Source organism: Caloenas nicobarica, chromosome 20 (genome assembly GCF_036013445.1).
Source record: "Caloenas nicobarica isolate bCalNic1 chromosome 20, bCalNic1.hap1, whole genome shotgun sequence".
Classification (NCBI taxonomy): Eukaryota; Metazoa; Chordata; class Aves; order Columbiformes; family Columbidae; genus Caloenas; species Caloenas nicobarica.
This window is the reverse complement of record NC_088264.1, coordinates 4,101,508-4,117,793: the sequence shown is the minus strand read 5'-3', so window position 1 is coordinate 4,117,793 and position 16,286 is coordinate 4,101,508. Positions and strand designations below refer to the sequence as shown.

Sequence of the window (16,286 nt, the reverse complement as noted above, 5' to 3'; positions counted from 1 at the left end):
CAGGTTGTGGAAGGCTTTAAGACAAGCCTGTGTGGTTTTGGTACTGGATTTGGTCAGGACGTCGCTCTGAACTGTGAGATCATGTAAGCTCCCTGTATGCTTCAGGTTGAAGCAATATCTGCCAACAGTGTCCTCAGGAAATTGTGGCATTATTTGTTTCCTATGCCATCCCATCCATAAACTCCATGTCCTCTACTGCCCCTGCAACTTAGACTAGACATCCCTTGGTGTCTGTTCGTTAAAGCAAAATACTAGTGTTTCATTGTTTTGCAAAATTGGCTTTCCTGGCTCCGTTCCCCACCGCAAGCACACAGCACGATGGAGGAGGTATATCATCTATATCATCCAGCCTCACTTGGGAGAAGAGAGCAGCTTAAGCCATGCTTGCAAAGCTGTGGGTTTTGTTTAGAGATGTAGCTAGATGTTTAGGATGAATATGATAGCTCTGGTAAGCGAGAACGGATTTATTTCTTAAAACCGACAACAGGGTGGGTGCTGTTTTCATTGAATTTTACATGATGCTTATGTGCAAATACAGTATGCATCAGTGTTTGTATTTCTGGAGCATGTGTGTGCCGCTTTATGATGGTTCCAGGCAGCTGTCAGATACCCACACAGGGCTGTATTTAAAACGATTCCTTAGGGAGCTCTGAGCAGTCACGGATTTCCTTGGTTCTTGAAGCAGTTTTCCTACGTGTGGTCAGAAATAGTGCAGTCTTGTCACCTTTCATTGCTTGCCGTGCTATTAAAAAGCGGGTACACTAGAATGCACCTGCCAGCGTTTCTCCTTTTCCTTGAGCAATCCACGTGGAAGCCTTGCTGCTTCTTCAGAGCTCCTGGGGAAGACTGACCAAGAGGTGGCACAGAGGGGTCCTCAGAGGGTGGGGGGACACACCATGACACCACTTCCCTCTATTTATTGACCACAGTGAGTAACAAGTTTGCTATTCTTTTGCCGTTTTTGCTCGCTTCACCTCCGAAGTGAGCTTTCTGTAAAAAGACGGTGGATGACCCGCTGACCAGAGACCCGAAGAAGCCCAGGCAGCTCTTGGGAGCTGATGAAGGGGTTGAGCCTTCATGTAGCTCCTGCGTGTTCAAACCTTGGCTTCAGCTTGCTGTGCCTCCTGCCCCAGCAAGAAAAGGGGGAAGGAAAAACATTCAGGTCTTACTTAAGTCTGCCATGTAGGCATCAACAGGGCTTGATGCCAATGTGCTGCCCCATCACCTGGACCAAGGGCAAAGTGTTTTGTCTGCAGCTTTTTGCAGTAAGGTGGGCCACGTGAGGAGCGCTTGGCATTCTCCATCTTTACGGTTAAAAGGTACTCGAGGTGTTCGTGGAGAGTGGGGAAGGCTGTATTTTGAAAAGCCGCTGGTGTTTTCTGGTGGTTGTCCTGTAAAGCCCTGGAGTACTTAGGGGAACAGCTCATTCTGTACCATGTAATTAGTGTTCACACGGGAGTCTCGTTAAACAGGAGAGTTCTTGTACCGGGGGAATAGATCATCATAGGAAGCCGGCATACTGACTTCTCTCCTCTCCGTACCAGTTTCTCAAGAATAAAACATGTTCTCGCTGTGCTCAAGCATACAATTAGGTATATTCACTCTGTGCAAAGCAATTCTGCCATGGAGCATGGAGTTCTTGCATCTCAGCTAAGGGACAAGGAATAAAAAGCACACAAGCCTTCCTGCTCTTGGGTATATGAATCTGCACTCCAGTGGCCTCAAAAGCTAAAATTCTAATATGTGGTTAGTTGCCTGCTCTGATGTTCTCAGCTGTGTGGGATGTGGACTTTCAGCATCTCCTGCATGTATGGAGATGGGCAGAATATTTACAGTGCACACTTGAGAAAGTTCTCAAGCTTCGCAGCCATCAGCATCTTATGCTTTATGATAACTAACATCTTGGCGAGTTGAGGCTCTTAAGAATCTTATTTGTGAAATAATAGATTTTTATGCTTTTCAGATGAGGTTGATTTTTTTTTTTTTTTTTTTTTTCTTTCCCTGTTTTGTTTTTGTTCACTTATTTTTCTTTTTCTGTTTCTCTAGTGAAGCTGTGGTCTACCAACCTGGACAACTCGGTAGCAAGCATTGAGGCCAAGGCTAACGTGTGTTGTGTCAAATTCAGCCCCTCTTCCAGGTATCACCTAGCTTTTGGCTGTGCAGGTAGGTAAACAGGTTTTTGGGCACAGAGATACTGTTTCTTCCTCCTTTGTTTCTTATTCCCAGCCCCAAAGAAGCAAGGTTGGCTGCTATATCCAAGACTAAGGTGTCTTTGCAGTTAAAATACCCCTGAGTAAGACTTTCCAAGTGTGGAGTCACCCGGAAGACATCGTGATGCTCACGTGTCATCCTGCAGCCTGACTCTTTAATTTGGGCGCCTCTATCAGAGACAAAAGCTCAGGAAAGCGAGTCGCCCGGTGTATTGATTGAGATCACTAAGGCAACCAGGCAAAGCTCAGCTTTGAGAATCTCATAGCAAAGTTAATGTGTTAACATGCTGATAGGTGTTCCTGCTGATTTATAGCGTTGCTCTATAAATACAATGAAGCCACACTGGGAGTTTTAACTGGTTTTACCTGGGGCGTGCTGTAAAACAGTGGCTGTGTGCGTTTCCCGTAACTACAGTCCCAGTGTTCTTCTAGGTTGGGCAACGCATCACTGTTAACAGTGAGGTTTTTTAAGTAGTCAGTGAGGAAGGCACGATGAGCCTTTTATACACTTAAATTAAATAGTTCTTGGTGGTAGTACAAAGATTTGAGAGCAGAGCTGGTATCGTTTTGGGAGGAAACTGTATCATGCTCTGCATGCAGCTACTGAAACTCAGAGGTACCTGTTAATGTTTAACCAACTCTGCATTTTCTTTCTCCTCGGGGAGTTTTAATGCACCTGTAACTAGATGTTCTGATGACATTTGTTATCTCTGGACTTCAGGAGATACATTGATCGTTCTCGCAACCGCTGCCTTGCCATTTCATTTAGATATTCCCGTTTCCAAGCTGGTTCTACTTAGATTGTGACTCTTAAGAGGAAAAAATAAATTTGCATTTTGATACACTGCAAAAAATGGATTCAAGTTGGAGTGTAAAATATTGACTTGCTTGACAGGCATCTTGCTGTAGTTTAGTGAATTACGTGCAAGAATAGAATTGAATTACAATACCTACTCGCAGCATGTGAATGAAAGGAGCTACCTGTGAAAGGCTGTAGGGAAAGATAAGAGCACCAGATCCAAACAGATCAGATGCTGATTAAAATAGATACGTACCATGCAACAGAATTCTTCCTGATACATCAGTTACCAGGATGAAGGCGGAGGGGGAATTTGCATGGAAGCATTAGCGAGTACTAGGAGTTACATGGAGGATTTAAATGACTACATATGCGTTTTTATCATTTAGAGAATGCTGAGGAGTAAAAATGGTATTTTTACTGGGGAAGAAGGCGTAGGAGGGAGAGAAGATAAAATTTTAAAAGTATTTACATCTGCTTTATGCTTGGTAATTGAGTCTCTAAATAAAAATTAAAATGGATATTTAACTATGATTGCTGAAACAATTACGTGGAGTAATTGAACTGATGGGAATTACTTCTCACAAAAGAATTCTAATTGATCTTTCAGTCAGACGTACGTGTGAAAAAAATGGTATATGAAATTAAGAGACATACTGGGATCTTGAAAAATATGTTATTTCTGAACTCCTAAAACAAACAAAAAAAGCAAAGAAATGAGCTAGTGTCTGCTTTCATTCTCCATATAGTCAAACAGTCCTGTTTCATGTGTTACGACAGCTTTTTCTCCTCCATCGATTTCAGCTTGTCTTGTTTACTAATTCCATTTAGTCTGTGGGAAAAGCAATATAACTTGTAAATAGTGTGATTTGCAACATGGGCTATAAAATTAATAAAGGAAGAGTCAAAGCTGGTGGTTTTGAGTAGCAGTATTAAAAAAAAAAAGATTGGGTGCACTAACTTGGCCATTCCTGTTTGCCCCCCAGTAGGAATAAAGATGAGTGGTGTAAAACACTCAACACTTAATTGAGTCACTAGTGTAGTGGGCAATTTTAGAAAGCTGTCCTAGCTCTGCCTTGGCTTGTTCACGTGCTTGGAGGACTTCAAGTTTTGCAAATTGTTTCAGTTGCTTATTCAGTGATTTATTCAATGGTAAAAGAGCCAAGACTTGCTAGCATTGCATGCCCAACGCAGTTTTGTACAGTATTTAGGCAGAAGTGCTGCTTCTGTATATACTCTCTTATTTTATTTGTTGATTTGATGGAACTTAATGTTGTTTATGTGTGTATGTGTATTTATAGTTTGACTTGATGAGAGAAGCAATTGATTAAATGGTTGGTGGGGGGAAGTATTGGTACTTCATATTTGAGATATAAAAGAAGGAAGTAAATTGATTTAGTATACCTTTATTAAATTACTAAACACAGATGTTTCAGTTCCCCTCTTTCTTCGTATGCAGAATAGCTTGCAAGCTTGTGTGCCTTGCTTTTGCAGTCAATTTTAACTGCAAGTCTCAATTTTTTCACTGTTAATATTTTGAAATTTTTTTCCAATTTTCGTTTCTTGTTGGTTTGATTTTTTTTTTTTTCCACTTGAGGGTCTTTCCCAACCATCCATACAGCTGAAACCCCTTTTCATAAGATCTTGTTCTTTCACACCTTGCTTCGTGAAACACTTTCCTCTGCCCTTGGCTAATGCATCTTGCCCACTTCCCTCCATCTATTAGAAATGCCTCTTTGAAATGGGTTTTCCTCATCAGATGCTTCAGGTAGATCAACATCTCTTTGAAGCTCTGTGCTGGTTCCTCCTTTGCATTCTGCACAGAAATAGGATCGCTGTTTTAAGGTGTTCTGTACCTCTCTCCAGTTTATATACCTGTTCTCATTTGTTAGTAAAATTTTGACTGTTGGCTCACTTCTGCCAGTGATGCTACGTTGTGCATGGCTAAAATGTTCAGGGAGGAACCTTTGTGCTTTCTCTCACTTTTTCCAGTTTTAGAAGAACTTCCTTTTGCAGAAAAATAGGAAGATACTTAGAAGTCACATAGAGTTCTACCAGCATGTGGTGGTGTGAGTTACGTGAGCTGCTGCAGCAGCCCGATGAGATGTTCTCATTGCCCTTTTTTTCCCCATCTTCTGAGCACCTCAAGTTCTCAAACCAGGGCTCTTTGGGATGGGGTCATTTCTGCATCTCCAGGGCTGGGAGTGACGGCAGCTGGACCCTCAGCTGGGTCCCTCACCATATGGTGGTGTAAGTACCTACCGTCGTGCACCCGCAGCTCCAGGGCTCTGTAAGTAATCCCCAACCAGAGATCTTGTTTTCAGAAAGTGTTTCCACCTGCACCCATGCTGTATTGTCAAATAAAAGGGATGAACCAAAGGACCGCAGTGACGGATTTAGAAGCGAGGTCAGACTGCAAACCCTGTGGTGCGGTCAGTGAAATGGGCGTTATTGCTCCAGCAGCTTTGGCTGTGGTTTTTCTCCCTGATGAGATGATGTTGACATTCTGCTAGGGAGCTCGCTGCTGTTTGTTCACACTGTTCTTCCTTTGCGGAGAACATCCCTTTTGTCCTTGTGCCGAGTTCCTCAGCAGGTCCCATCGTTGGCTGCAGGAGGAGAACATGAAGCGACTGCCTTGAATTGATGCCTCCTGAAAAGGACGTCATGTGGGCCGGAACTGGGATTTCTGTGGATTTCTTGGTCAAACCCTCTGTGCTTCTACTGTACCTGTTGGTAAACACGAGTAGTGATCGTGGAACTTTTAGATGTAGCCATGCTGAAGTGTTCAATTGTGTCTCTCCATATGGAGCACTTTAGTAGAGAGTACTGGGTTGGCTTTAGATGCCATAGAAAACCATGCTTTAGTTGCCACTATAGAAGCAAATCTCAGTATTACCATCTAATATGCATGATATATATGTTTCTTTTCTGGGCTCTTCACTCTGAAAGCTTTTAGGTGACCAAAAGATCGTTTTGGTAGCTTAAAACAGAACAAATGAGCAATAAACTGGAAATAGAGCCTGTACGAGAGAGGAATGGGTATTTGGTTTGGGAAATAATTCTCTTAAAACCAGACAGGCACTTCAGGTGAGACGGAAGCTAGTGTGTCTGGCTGCAGCCTGATAAAATCTGTTTCGGTGGAGAGGGCACATAAAGAAGAAAAGATCCCTTTTGTCTGTTACTTTAATAAAATATTCTATTTGCATGCTTACTGAGTTGAAACATTGGGCAGTATAAACCGTAATCACTGCCGAATACAAAATCAGGTAATTTTGTGGTCTTTTCCTCTTTTTAAAAACAGATAGGGTTTTATCCTGAAATTAGCCATATAAATCATGACTGAAGTTATTATTGTTCTGCCTCGGCAATAGCACTGATGCCCTCAACCCATATATTTTCTAGGAGTACCATCTACTTGCTTTAAAAAAAAAAAAAAAGGCTGAAAATGCATGCGGTTTGCAGCTTGACTGTCCAAGTTGTGCAGTCTGGGTGAGATCAGACTGTCTGCTGACTGGAGTGAGCTCAGCGGAGCTATTGATAGTAGCGATGCTTTATTCCCAGCATGCTGTAACGCTGTCAGCGCCTACCACTGACCTTTTATTTCCCATATATTATGCAGAGATCATGTCATCAAAACTTCAGATTCCAAAGTTCTTACACTAGACGCATCCTCTCGCATGCTATTTTTTTTTTTTCCCCTGTAGGACCCACAAATCTAGTAGGTTGGACTGGGGGATGGGGAGGGTTCCTCAGGGCTGCAGAAATGCAGGACAGATACCACCTGCTCTGCAGGAGCTTCACAAAATAAATGCAAGCGATGGACAAGTACGGATGGACAGACAAGAGCCACAGAACAGCGGCAGCGTGGTCAGAGAGAGCTGAAGGTTTTGCTGGGTTAGTCTTAACCTTGATCAGGTCTCCAAAACACTTCACTGCATTGTCACAAACTCCTGACTGCGGGTTCAGATGAAGTGACCAGGAGAGGGAAAACACAGAGCAAAGCTCATTTTATGTTGGTTGCAGCTTCAGAGTTTGAGGCTACCTGCACTGGGGATACTGTAATCCCTCCTAAACACTTCTGATTTTGCTTTTCTATCTCTTGCTTCGTACTGGCAATTGTGTGGCCACAACCGGTTTGCCTTTTTTTCTGGCTCAGCTCAGCCTCAGGTTGGCTTTTGGCAGCCTGAATTGTGGCCAACATTAGTGACCAAGGGGTGAATCCTCATGGAACACGAGGTTTCTTCCCTTTCTTGCCTTCTCTGCCTCTCTTCCTTGTTCCCTTCCCCACTTGTACGGTGACACTGAGCAAGAGCACTTCTCAAGAAAATGCTTTTCCTTCAAAGGCAGTTTTGCCCTTTCCTGGCAGGTTTTGCATGCTTTTTAAAAGATCTTCCCTGCGCACCATCTTCAGCATTACAGGATGGTATCATGCTCTGGCTTCAAAAGCTGCCGCCTTTCTTTCATTATAGAATGGCCACAAAACTAGTGGTACCAACCCACAGCATCCAGCACACCAAAGGGCTCCTGTTGCCATGTCAATAGCTTTGTTTTCATTTGCAACTATTTACCTGCCCCTTAAGATCTCCGCATGGCCCTGACGCACTTACGGTTCAAGGTCGCATGTGACTTCTTTATCAGCATCGTTCAATCTTGCTAATATACACGCTGTCCAAGCAGGACCACTTTGGAGACCATCCTTGTCCAGTGAAATATTGATTTTCCTGCTGCAGTAACTGGAGCAGTGATTTCTCTTTTCCAAACATCTCTCTGTAGAGCTAGCCTTTCACGCTGCCTCGCATCTGGGTGACTTGCCTGCCTTGTCGCTCAGCTAGGAAGAATTATGTGATATTAATGACCAAGAAGGCAGTGTGCCTTTTTGGAAGAGAATTAATGTTTTCCAGCTGAAAGCAAGGTCTTACCTTAATAGATTCTCATGGGCAGGTGCTCTGCTGTATTGAAAGCCTGCAGTGACTCAGAAAAAAAATCTGGTTTTGTGAATATATGACATGTTTTGGGTGGAGTTAGGCATCTTCTTTGGGCTTAAGCTACACGATTACCTTTAGCGTATGGATTCAGCACGGTATTCAAAGACACAGGCAAAGGTTAGGCGTTTCTTTTGAGCCTGTGGAAAAGTTCACGGCAGTGTTCAAAATTCAGCCTTTATGGCATGCAGCTGTCCAGGGTTTGCCTGTTATTTGTACTGGACTTCACCTGCAGAGCATATTTTCTTTTTTTTTTGTGAGTATTCAATAATCTTCCTCTAGCCCATGATCTCCAAGGCTATTGGTGGGGTAAAGAGGGGACAAGGTCCATGTTTTGGAAGAGCACACTCGCTACCTTATAATTTAAACTCATTTCAGAATTCATTGCAAAGGTTTTATCTGTTGTAAACTTAAAAGCATCTGTAGCACTTCAATCAGCTGAGGGTTGTTTGGAGGAATCTGTATTTTTGGCCAGTGTGGTTTGGATCGTATTTCTGTCCCAACAGTATTTGTTGTAGGGGAAGCACTGAATTTAGTGGAGTTGTTCAGGTTAAAACACAGTCTTGAAGGTCTGACTTAAAAGTTATCCCTCTTCTTGGATGCTGAGGTGTATCTGGAAGTATCGAGCTGTATGTTCTGCCATCCTGGTGAAGACAATCTTTCTGGTGCTGGTAGGTAGATCACATTCTGCTTCTGTGCAGGAGAAATGCAGCTGTGCTGTGTTATTTAAACCTACGATGTTTGCGGTTAAGCTGTCTTGCCTGTATCTGCACATCAGGGATGCTACCGGATCAGCCAGGCACTGCACTGTGTCCAAATTTCACATAAGCTTCAGAGTTTAAAAGCTTCTATAACTTCTTTTTTACTTGCACAGGGAAAGTAGTCTCTGACTTGCGTTGGATAAAGCGTTTGCAATGGATAGTAGCAATATAGAGACCCGTTGGGAGTTTCCAGACTTTATCCCAGGGGTCGTCACACTTCGGTAACAAGCGAACGTATAAAACGAACTTGAAAAGCTCCATTTGATTCTCTGGAGAAAAGGATAAATCTGTCATTAGCAGAAATGAGTGTGCTAATTGTTTGCTTAAGTATTCTTTTCCTGAACATTTCGTCTTCTGACTGGTTTAGCAGTCATTTAGTCAATGTTACAAAATTCACATTAAAATTGAAATGAGCCTTGAAATTTAGGAACAGAGTAGGCAACTTCAAGATTTGTCTTTTCCTCAGAATGCTAAATTGCTCTTGCTACTAGCTGTTGCTGTGTCCCTTGGAGTTTAATTCTTTCCAACCTCAACATTTTCCAAAGCTGCAGTTTTTCTGGTAGCTCATTTAAAGGAATTGCTCATTGCCATGACCTGGTCTGTAACGGCTTCCTGTGTTGTCTTGTAGATTGACCGTTCCAGCCTTTTATTTGGGTACTGTGCACATTTAGACTTTTATAACACCCGCTGCTTTTTCCATACAAACTGGTGAAGATTGTCACGTTGCACAGGGAAAATCTATAACCTGCGAACGCAGTCTGGGCTCTCACCTCAAAGGCTTTGTTTTGATAGTGTGAGCATCCAAGCGCGGTGTGTGTTTTTAAGAGGAGGCATTTTGAACGCTTGGGCTAGGTTGAGAGGGATTTGTCTAAAAAATGCTTTCTTAGCCACTTGAATCTTAAGACAGCAAAAAGACTGTAGATGTGTGTGCAAATCTAGTTCCTCTTCACATCACTTACTTCATTGCATAGCTAGAGCGTACTTTGCCTCTTTTCTACGTTGCATACATGCGTATCATTGTGTATTTTCCTGTGCTTATTTCCTTGTCTGCATAATCCCACCATACCTTTGGGGTTTTGGTTTAAGCATTCTCTAACTTGAATATTAGTGATTGTGACGCTATATTTATTATCCATTGTCTCTTCCAGCAGGGTCTGCTTTGAGGGGCAGTTTAGGTGGTGACGCGGATTGTCATCTCCAGAACCCAGTAAAAGAAAGCTGCTGTCTCCTCAGGCTGGTGCAGCAAAAGGTAGTTCTGGACCAAAATCAGGTTTGACTGGTAATTTGGCAAACCCTGCTCCTCAGCTGCATTGTCATGCATAGGGCAGCCGCCTGCGCTTTCCGTAGAGACTGTTTGGCTGCTCTGAAGCCTGTTTGGTTCTTTTCGTATGATGTTTGCTGATAGGATAAAAACCCTAAAGCTGTTGCTTCATAAATGTACTCCTAAAATCGTAGGGAGGATGTTCTTCTGTGCCTTCCTTAATGTCCTAAGCCCTTATCTACGTGATCTTGGCCTCTAGGAGTCTGACTCTGCCCTTTCCCTCCATCACAGCTCCCTGACCTGCACAACTTTGAGTCGTTCAAGAACCAGAGCTGACACGGGTTTGCAGTAAGAACAAATACTGTGGGCAATAAGTATCTTGAAATGGGAGAGATCCGTTCGGTGAATTATGTAGTACTTCTGGCTTTAAAAGATATATCCAGCAGTCATTGTACAAGTAAGACTCCTGGTGCTCAGGTGAGAAGTTTCAGATCTTCAGAGATGTAGTCCATTTAGGCAGCATGAGTTGAAGCACCTTTTACTGTAAAATGACTGTTCTTCACGTGTTCTGGGTGTCTTAAAACTCATTTTGGACATTGGGCTACATGCACTAGTGCATATAGAATTGTACATGTTACATAGTCAAGGAGAAAAGTTGGTTTAAGAGCCTGAATGGTACATAATTCTTCTTTTCTTTTTCAGGCATAAAGAATGAATTCTTCCAAAAGCTGCAGGTTGCTGCTGCTGTTGTCTGCATTGCTTTTGTGACATGAGTAAATCTTCCTTCTGTGTTCTGAATATTTTGTTTCTCCAACACTCTGATAGAAGGCAATCTTTGAATTGCACAAAACCCAGCTATCCCTCATTCCTCCGAGAAATCTCTGTAGCTCTTTAAAACCATAAAGGTCAAAGTTTCAAAGGAGTTTTAGAGAAATGTGCTTTGCTTCCCCCTCCCATCAGAGCCCTTTTCTCAACTGATTAAGATCTCTAATGTTTTATGTCTCCTCCTTCTCTCCTTAATACGAGACAAGTTATTTAGGGTGGAGGTTTTATGGGCTGCTGTGTCAAAAGCTTTAGAGAAGTCAGTAAAAAATGTCCCCAGTGTGTAAAGACCGTTATCCATAACCCGGCAAATGTCATCTGTAACTTCAAGCCATGGGGAATCTGTCGAATACAAAGGTTAAAAACCCAGTTGGCGGTTCCCATCGAGGCTGCTGTTCCCTTCATCTGTTCAGCAGAGGGAGATATAGATCTTTAGTGAAATGCTAGTGTTGATATACATTAAAAAGAAAAAAAGCACATTTGGCGTTGGTAAGAGATGAAAATCACTGGCTGAGGCAGGGTACAGTCTTCCTTGCAGAGCTCTGTCAAAATATTTCAAGTGCCAACCTGAAACCCTCTGTTGTTGCATCCCTGAGCCTTTCCTTGGTAGAAGGGAATGCAGAAAGTGCTTATTTGTGGTGTCGGCTTTGCCAGGCTTTAAACTGAGGCTACCAGACGTGTTTAATCTAACCTCAGCTCTCTGTAATTCAGGTTTTGTGGAGTGTTGCTTCCTTTGTCATCCAGCCTGCTAAACAGAACACTGTTAGGCATTTGCTTAAAGCTGTGTATTCCTTCATTTAAATGAAAACCTGGCCTGGATTTGTGTTGGATTCCCTAAATATGATATTTTGGAGGCTGGATTTATATTGTATTCCCTAAATGTGATTTTTTTGGAGGCTGTTGCCTATCATCTGTATTGCAGTGTAGGAAAATGAGATTGAGTTGTCATCCCTAAATACCCATGTGCCTTCCACTGCATTAGAAACTTCCTTTCATCTCCTCGCTAACATCACAGACTCTGTGGCTTCCTTGCTTAAAAGGGGGTTTTTTGTTTTGGTTTGGTTTTTTTTTTTAAGATTTTGCCACCAGCAAAATAAATCATACAGACCTTGCTTAATCTTCTGTAGTTTTCAGAGCATTCTATAAGGGAAGAGCAGATGGGGGAGGCTTTGCCTTGCAAGGAAGATACCTATCGAGTGCTTTTCCAAAGTTCAGTCCCTCTTTGGGTGGCCGTTGAGTTTTAGACACCTGTGAAGATGGGGGGGGAGCAGGAGCTCCCTGGGAGTCTGGTACAAGGGTGTTTGCGACCACTTGTCTAGACAGAGCTGTGATAGGCGACACGAAGGAAGTACTGCATCCCAAATCATCTCGGGCACGCATGTGAAATACAAAAATAAGGGCATTGTTCCAGCTTGCCGCTGTGGACCAGAGCGTTGCTTCTAGAAGAGATTGCGGAGATCCCCCCCAGGGCAAAGCAAAGTGGTTATTCAGAGAAAAACTGTTCCTTTACTGCAAAGGGAACTCCAGGTAGAAAGAGGAGGAAAAAGCAAATGCATCAAATAGGTAATTTTGTCTTATAGAAACAAAGTACTTGCAATTTCTGCTGGAACAGAAAATTGTGAATACAAAGCCATAACCAGCAAACATTACAAACATTTTAATGTGCTTGTAATGATGGCTGTTAAGATAAAATTTGCTTGTTTTATTGTGTTGGTTTTTGGGGTTTGTTTTCGTTTGGGTTTTTTTTTTTAAGGGAAGGTATATACAGGAAAAACAACAAAATACCAGTTAGCTTTGCCCGTGCTGCAGTGTTCTACAGGGAGATGTTGGGGTGAAATGGATTTATTTCTGCTCTCTCCTCCTCGTGTGATTTGTCATGCTGAAAGTGGAAAACAGCACAGTGCATTCTTCAGCAAAATGCTCCGCATAGTTTCGTCTGTCAAAGGTTCTTTGCTTCAGGCTGTATCAAACCCATTCTTAATCTCTTTCCTTACAGTAAAGGAAATGGTTTGTAAAGAGGGCACTGATGTCAACTCGCTGCTGTCGATATTATCTAATTTCTTTAGAAAATTCTCGTGTTAATTTTTGGTGCAGGGCTTCATTCGCTTGAATTCAGGTCCACTTTGTTTCCTGTCTCTGGTGCATTTTTGCCTTTTCTCTTTTCCCAGAGCATCTATTTTCTTTATGTAGTGGAAACGATCGCACTGTGTTCTCTCCCTGAAATGGCTGGTGATAGGCCAAAGCCTGTGCTGATCGCATCCCGTCCTGGTATTACTCTGTCAAATGAAATAAATGTCTTTATAGTGTTTCCTTGGCTGAAAGGCTTCCTCGCCATTCTCTGTTGAATGCCCAGATGCCACCCTGCATTTCTATTGCTATAATAAAGATCCTTTTCTTTCTCCATATGCTCTCTTCTGCCCTGGAAGAGACCCAAGATTAAAAATAGTCTTTTTTTGTAATCCCTACGTGAAAGTTCACCTATCTTATTGGGTTAAATTATTCCTGGAGATGGAGGGTTCAACTGTCCTACATCCCAAATCTTCTGTCTGGAGCGAGACCCACGTATGGATGTTCGAACTCCAGTCTGCCCCTCTGCTGTAGGGCAGGTTAAATCTCCACCCTAAACTTTTTGATTAAAGCCACTCCTGTCACACGAAGATCTCCAAGTGCTGTGCTTTGTTATTGCACGCTTGGAAACAGTTGAAGTTCAGCAGTTCTCAATTTTCTTTTTTACAAGAAAGAAGAAAAAGTTGAATTAGAGGAGAACTAAGGTTGTATGGCAGGTGCCTTTTGCCACCCCCATCATGTGGGAGCAGGTGGACAAAAACTAAAAGATCTGAGAAACCAGAAACTTATGCAGCAAAACACAGCCTGAACTTTATTGCTGGAATGCTGAGAGGTGGGTTAATGCCTTTTCTTACTTATGTCAATAAGCAAATAGCTTAAGCAAATTTGGATTTTAAAAAACTTCTCACTAATCCTTTGACCTAAGAGTACTTTTCAGGGCAGCTGAGATGAGGGAAGAGTTTGCGGAACCTCCGTCTTTGAAAACACTCACAGCTTGACTCTGTAGGACCCTTGAGCACAATTATTTAATTTGGAAGTTGAATCCAACTTTGCAGTTCTCTCTTCTTGGAGTGGGACGTCAGACAGGCTGCATTCCAGAGGTCCCTTCCAACCTACGTTATCCTACAGCTTCCAGGGCTCTTGAGCAAAACTCGATTTCAAACAAACTCTGTGTAGGATTAAGTTTCAGTTTGAACTTCTTCATAATTAAATCCTGAATTATGTTTTGACCAGCCTTTGATATCGCTGCTTTTGTGGGGAGGCCGTTTCCTGGTGTGAAGGGATGTAGAAGATCCACTGGAGAGGCTCTGCTGCCTTATTAGTAGCTTTTTAGTTAATCTCTAAGTATGCGTGCAGACTGCTAAATGGCTTCGAGGTCAAGAGAGTGCTGAGGCTTTTGTAGGTCTACTCTCAAATAACAGGAAAACTAATTTTAAAGCATTTTGTCTTCAAGGTTTAGGTTCTAATAGCAGCTGTCTGTCTTTTCTCGGGTTTTTGGGACAGAGCAGCACTGATTTAACCTGGCCCTTGTTCAGGTTTCTCTAAGGACCGAGGCATCTGATGTGCCAAGTCATCTTCAGTGTACTGCAATACAGTGTTGATTTGAGTTTACTTCTAAATCGGGATGTTGTCCCTTTTTATCTTCCTCTTTTTCTGTACTAACAGAAGAAAAGTTTTTAACGGTGGAAACTGAGGTTGCACGTGAGCCTCCTGATTCTGTTTCCATTTTTAGTCTAGCCAAAGGCTTTACCTCTGAGGATACAAGCTTCGTTTTTATTGCAAGAAATCACACCGAGCCTGGCTGAAAGAGATGTTTGGTTAACCCGTCTTGATGTTGAATTTCCCTTCTTTTCCTGCTTGTTTGTGTTTGACAAAAGTTCATAAATGTGGCTTGCCCTCTCCTTCATGGAACATCACCGAGGGGGACGACAACATGTATTCTTTCAGCCGGAGACACTTGAAACACAAGCTTTGGTTTGAACCACTGGGCTCTGGACACTTGAAGGCATAAGGATATGATTATATTTTCCTGCTAAACAAGTTGCCTAGATACAATTTGAGGCAGCTTTGAAGGCTTCGTTCTGTCCACTCTGTGCTAATTTTGCTTACGCTTGATATGCAGAGGAGAAAAAAAGTGAAAGGGAAGATCAGTTTCTATAGGTAGATGTTTAAATATAAATGATTAGGTTTCAGCTAACCTCTTCAATATGTACCGAGCAATGGTGAGCTTCCTTCAGGATCTCGGAAATAATTTTTTAACCAGTGAAAGTAGAAACGGAATCAAACTCCATGAAATCAAATCTCTCGTCTTTTTTTCTGACCAAAAATATTTTGGAGGCTTTTTTGTGCCCTTCCATTTTGTTGCTCTTGTTTCTTCAAGATAACCTAATCGGAGGCGAGCAGAGGTTTCTTGCACCGAATTTGCTCTGACTCAGTTCAAATCTTGTTGAGCAAGTCCTTTAAATACACCCCTCAGACTATAAGTTGTCTCTTGTTCTTACTACTGATGCACAGTTTCACTGGTGAAAAGATGCAGCCTTGATCCAGGCTTGAAGTTCAGGTGGAGGAAAACAAATAGAAAAAGCTGAGGGAGTCATCAGCTGAGGATGTGAGTTACTAGGTGCAACAAATCAGATCATCATGGTCAAAGAAGCACAAGATAAATATATTTAAAGGTTATGCTTTAACCTGGGCTTCTGTTGTGGTAGAACAGCTGTAGCACGAGACATGCAGGACTGCGGGCTGTAGCCAGAGCATTAATATATCAAATTAACCTGACACCTAAGTTGGGTATTGAAGATCCTTAAAAAAAAAAAAAAAAGTTTAAAATATGCTTTGATAACAGCAGACTTGTAACAGATCGCTTAATTAACATCTGGCTCCCCACCCTGCACCTTTGGTTTTGAATATGGGCAGCTTCTCGGCTGTAACATTCATCTGATGTGTAGCAGTGAGCACCACTTATATTCTCAAGTCTGTAAGCACTGAAAAAACCTGAGAGCAATGTAAATTACTTATTTTTTGAATGGGTCAATAATCTAAATATTGAACAGTTGAGAAATACGCATTTCTAAATGATCGAAATAAGAAAAATGGTCATTGATTCTCCAGCAATTCAGTTTTCCGGAGGGGAGCCACAGAACGTTTGTATGCAGCTCCTGGGGCTTTCTAGTCGTTACATCCATTGAATATAAAACTGTTGCATTGCAGATAGATTTTTTTTTTTTTCTGTTGCTGTCCTTGCCTTGATATCCCTTTGAATAAGTGGGTTTTGGTCAAAAAAAGCCCTGGGGGGGTCTGAGTTAGCTTGTGCTGTTGACTGGTTAATGTTTGTGGTGGAGGTGGGTGAAGCGTATGACCTGGAAAATGAATGTTACTGAGGCT

The 16,286-nt window shown here is 42.3% G+C and overlaps 1 protein-coding gene across 3 annotated transcripts in view; it reads left to right on the top strand.

Moving 5' to 3' along the window:
• The window catches only part of COP1 (COP1 E3 ubiquitin ligase), a 125,993-nt gene that overhangs the window by 67,728 nt on the left and 41,979 nt on the right, over positions 1-16,286 (top strand). For all 3 annotated transcript variants that reach the window (XM_065648919.1, XM_065648920.1, XM_065648918.1), the window contains exon 15: positions 2,047-2,163. In XM_065648919.1, the coding sequence (XP_065504991.1) occupies positions 2,047-2,163 (117 nt within the window). The remainder of the gene's footprint in view (positions 1-2,046; positions 2,164-16,286) is intronic.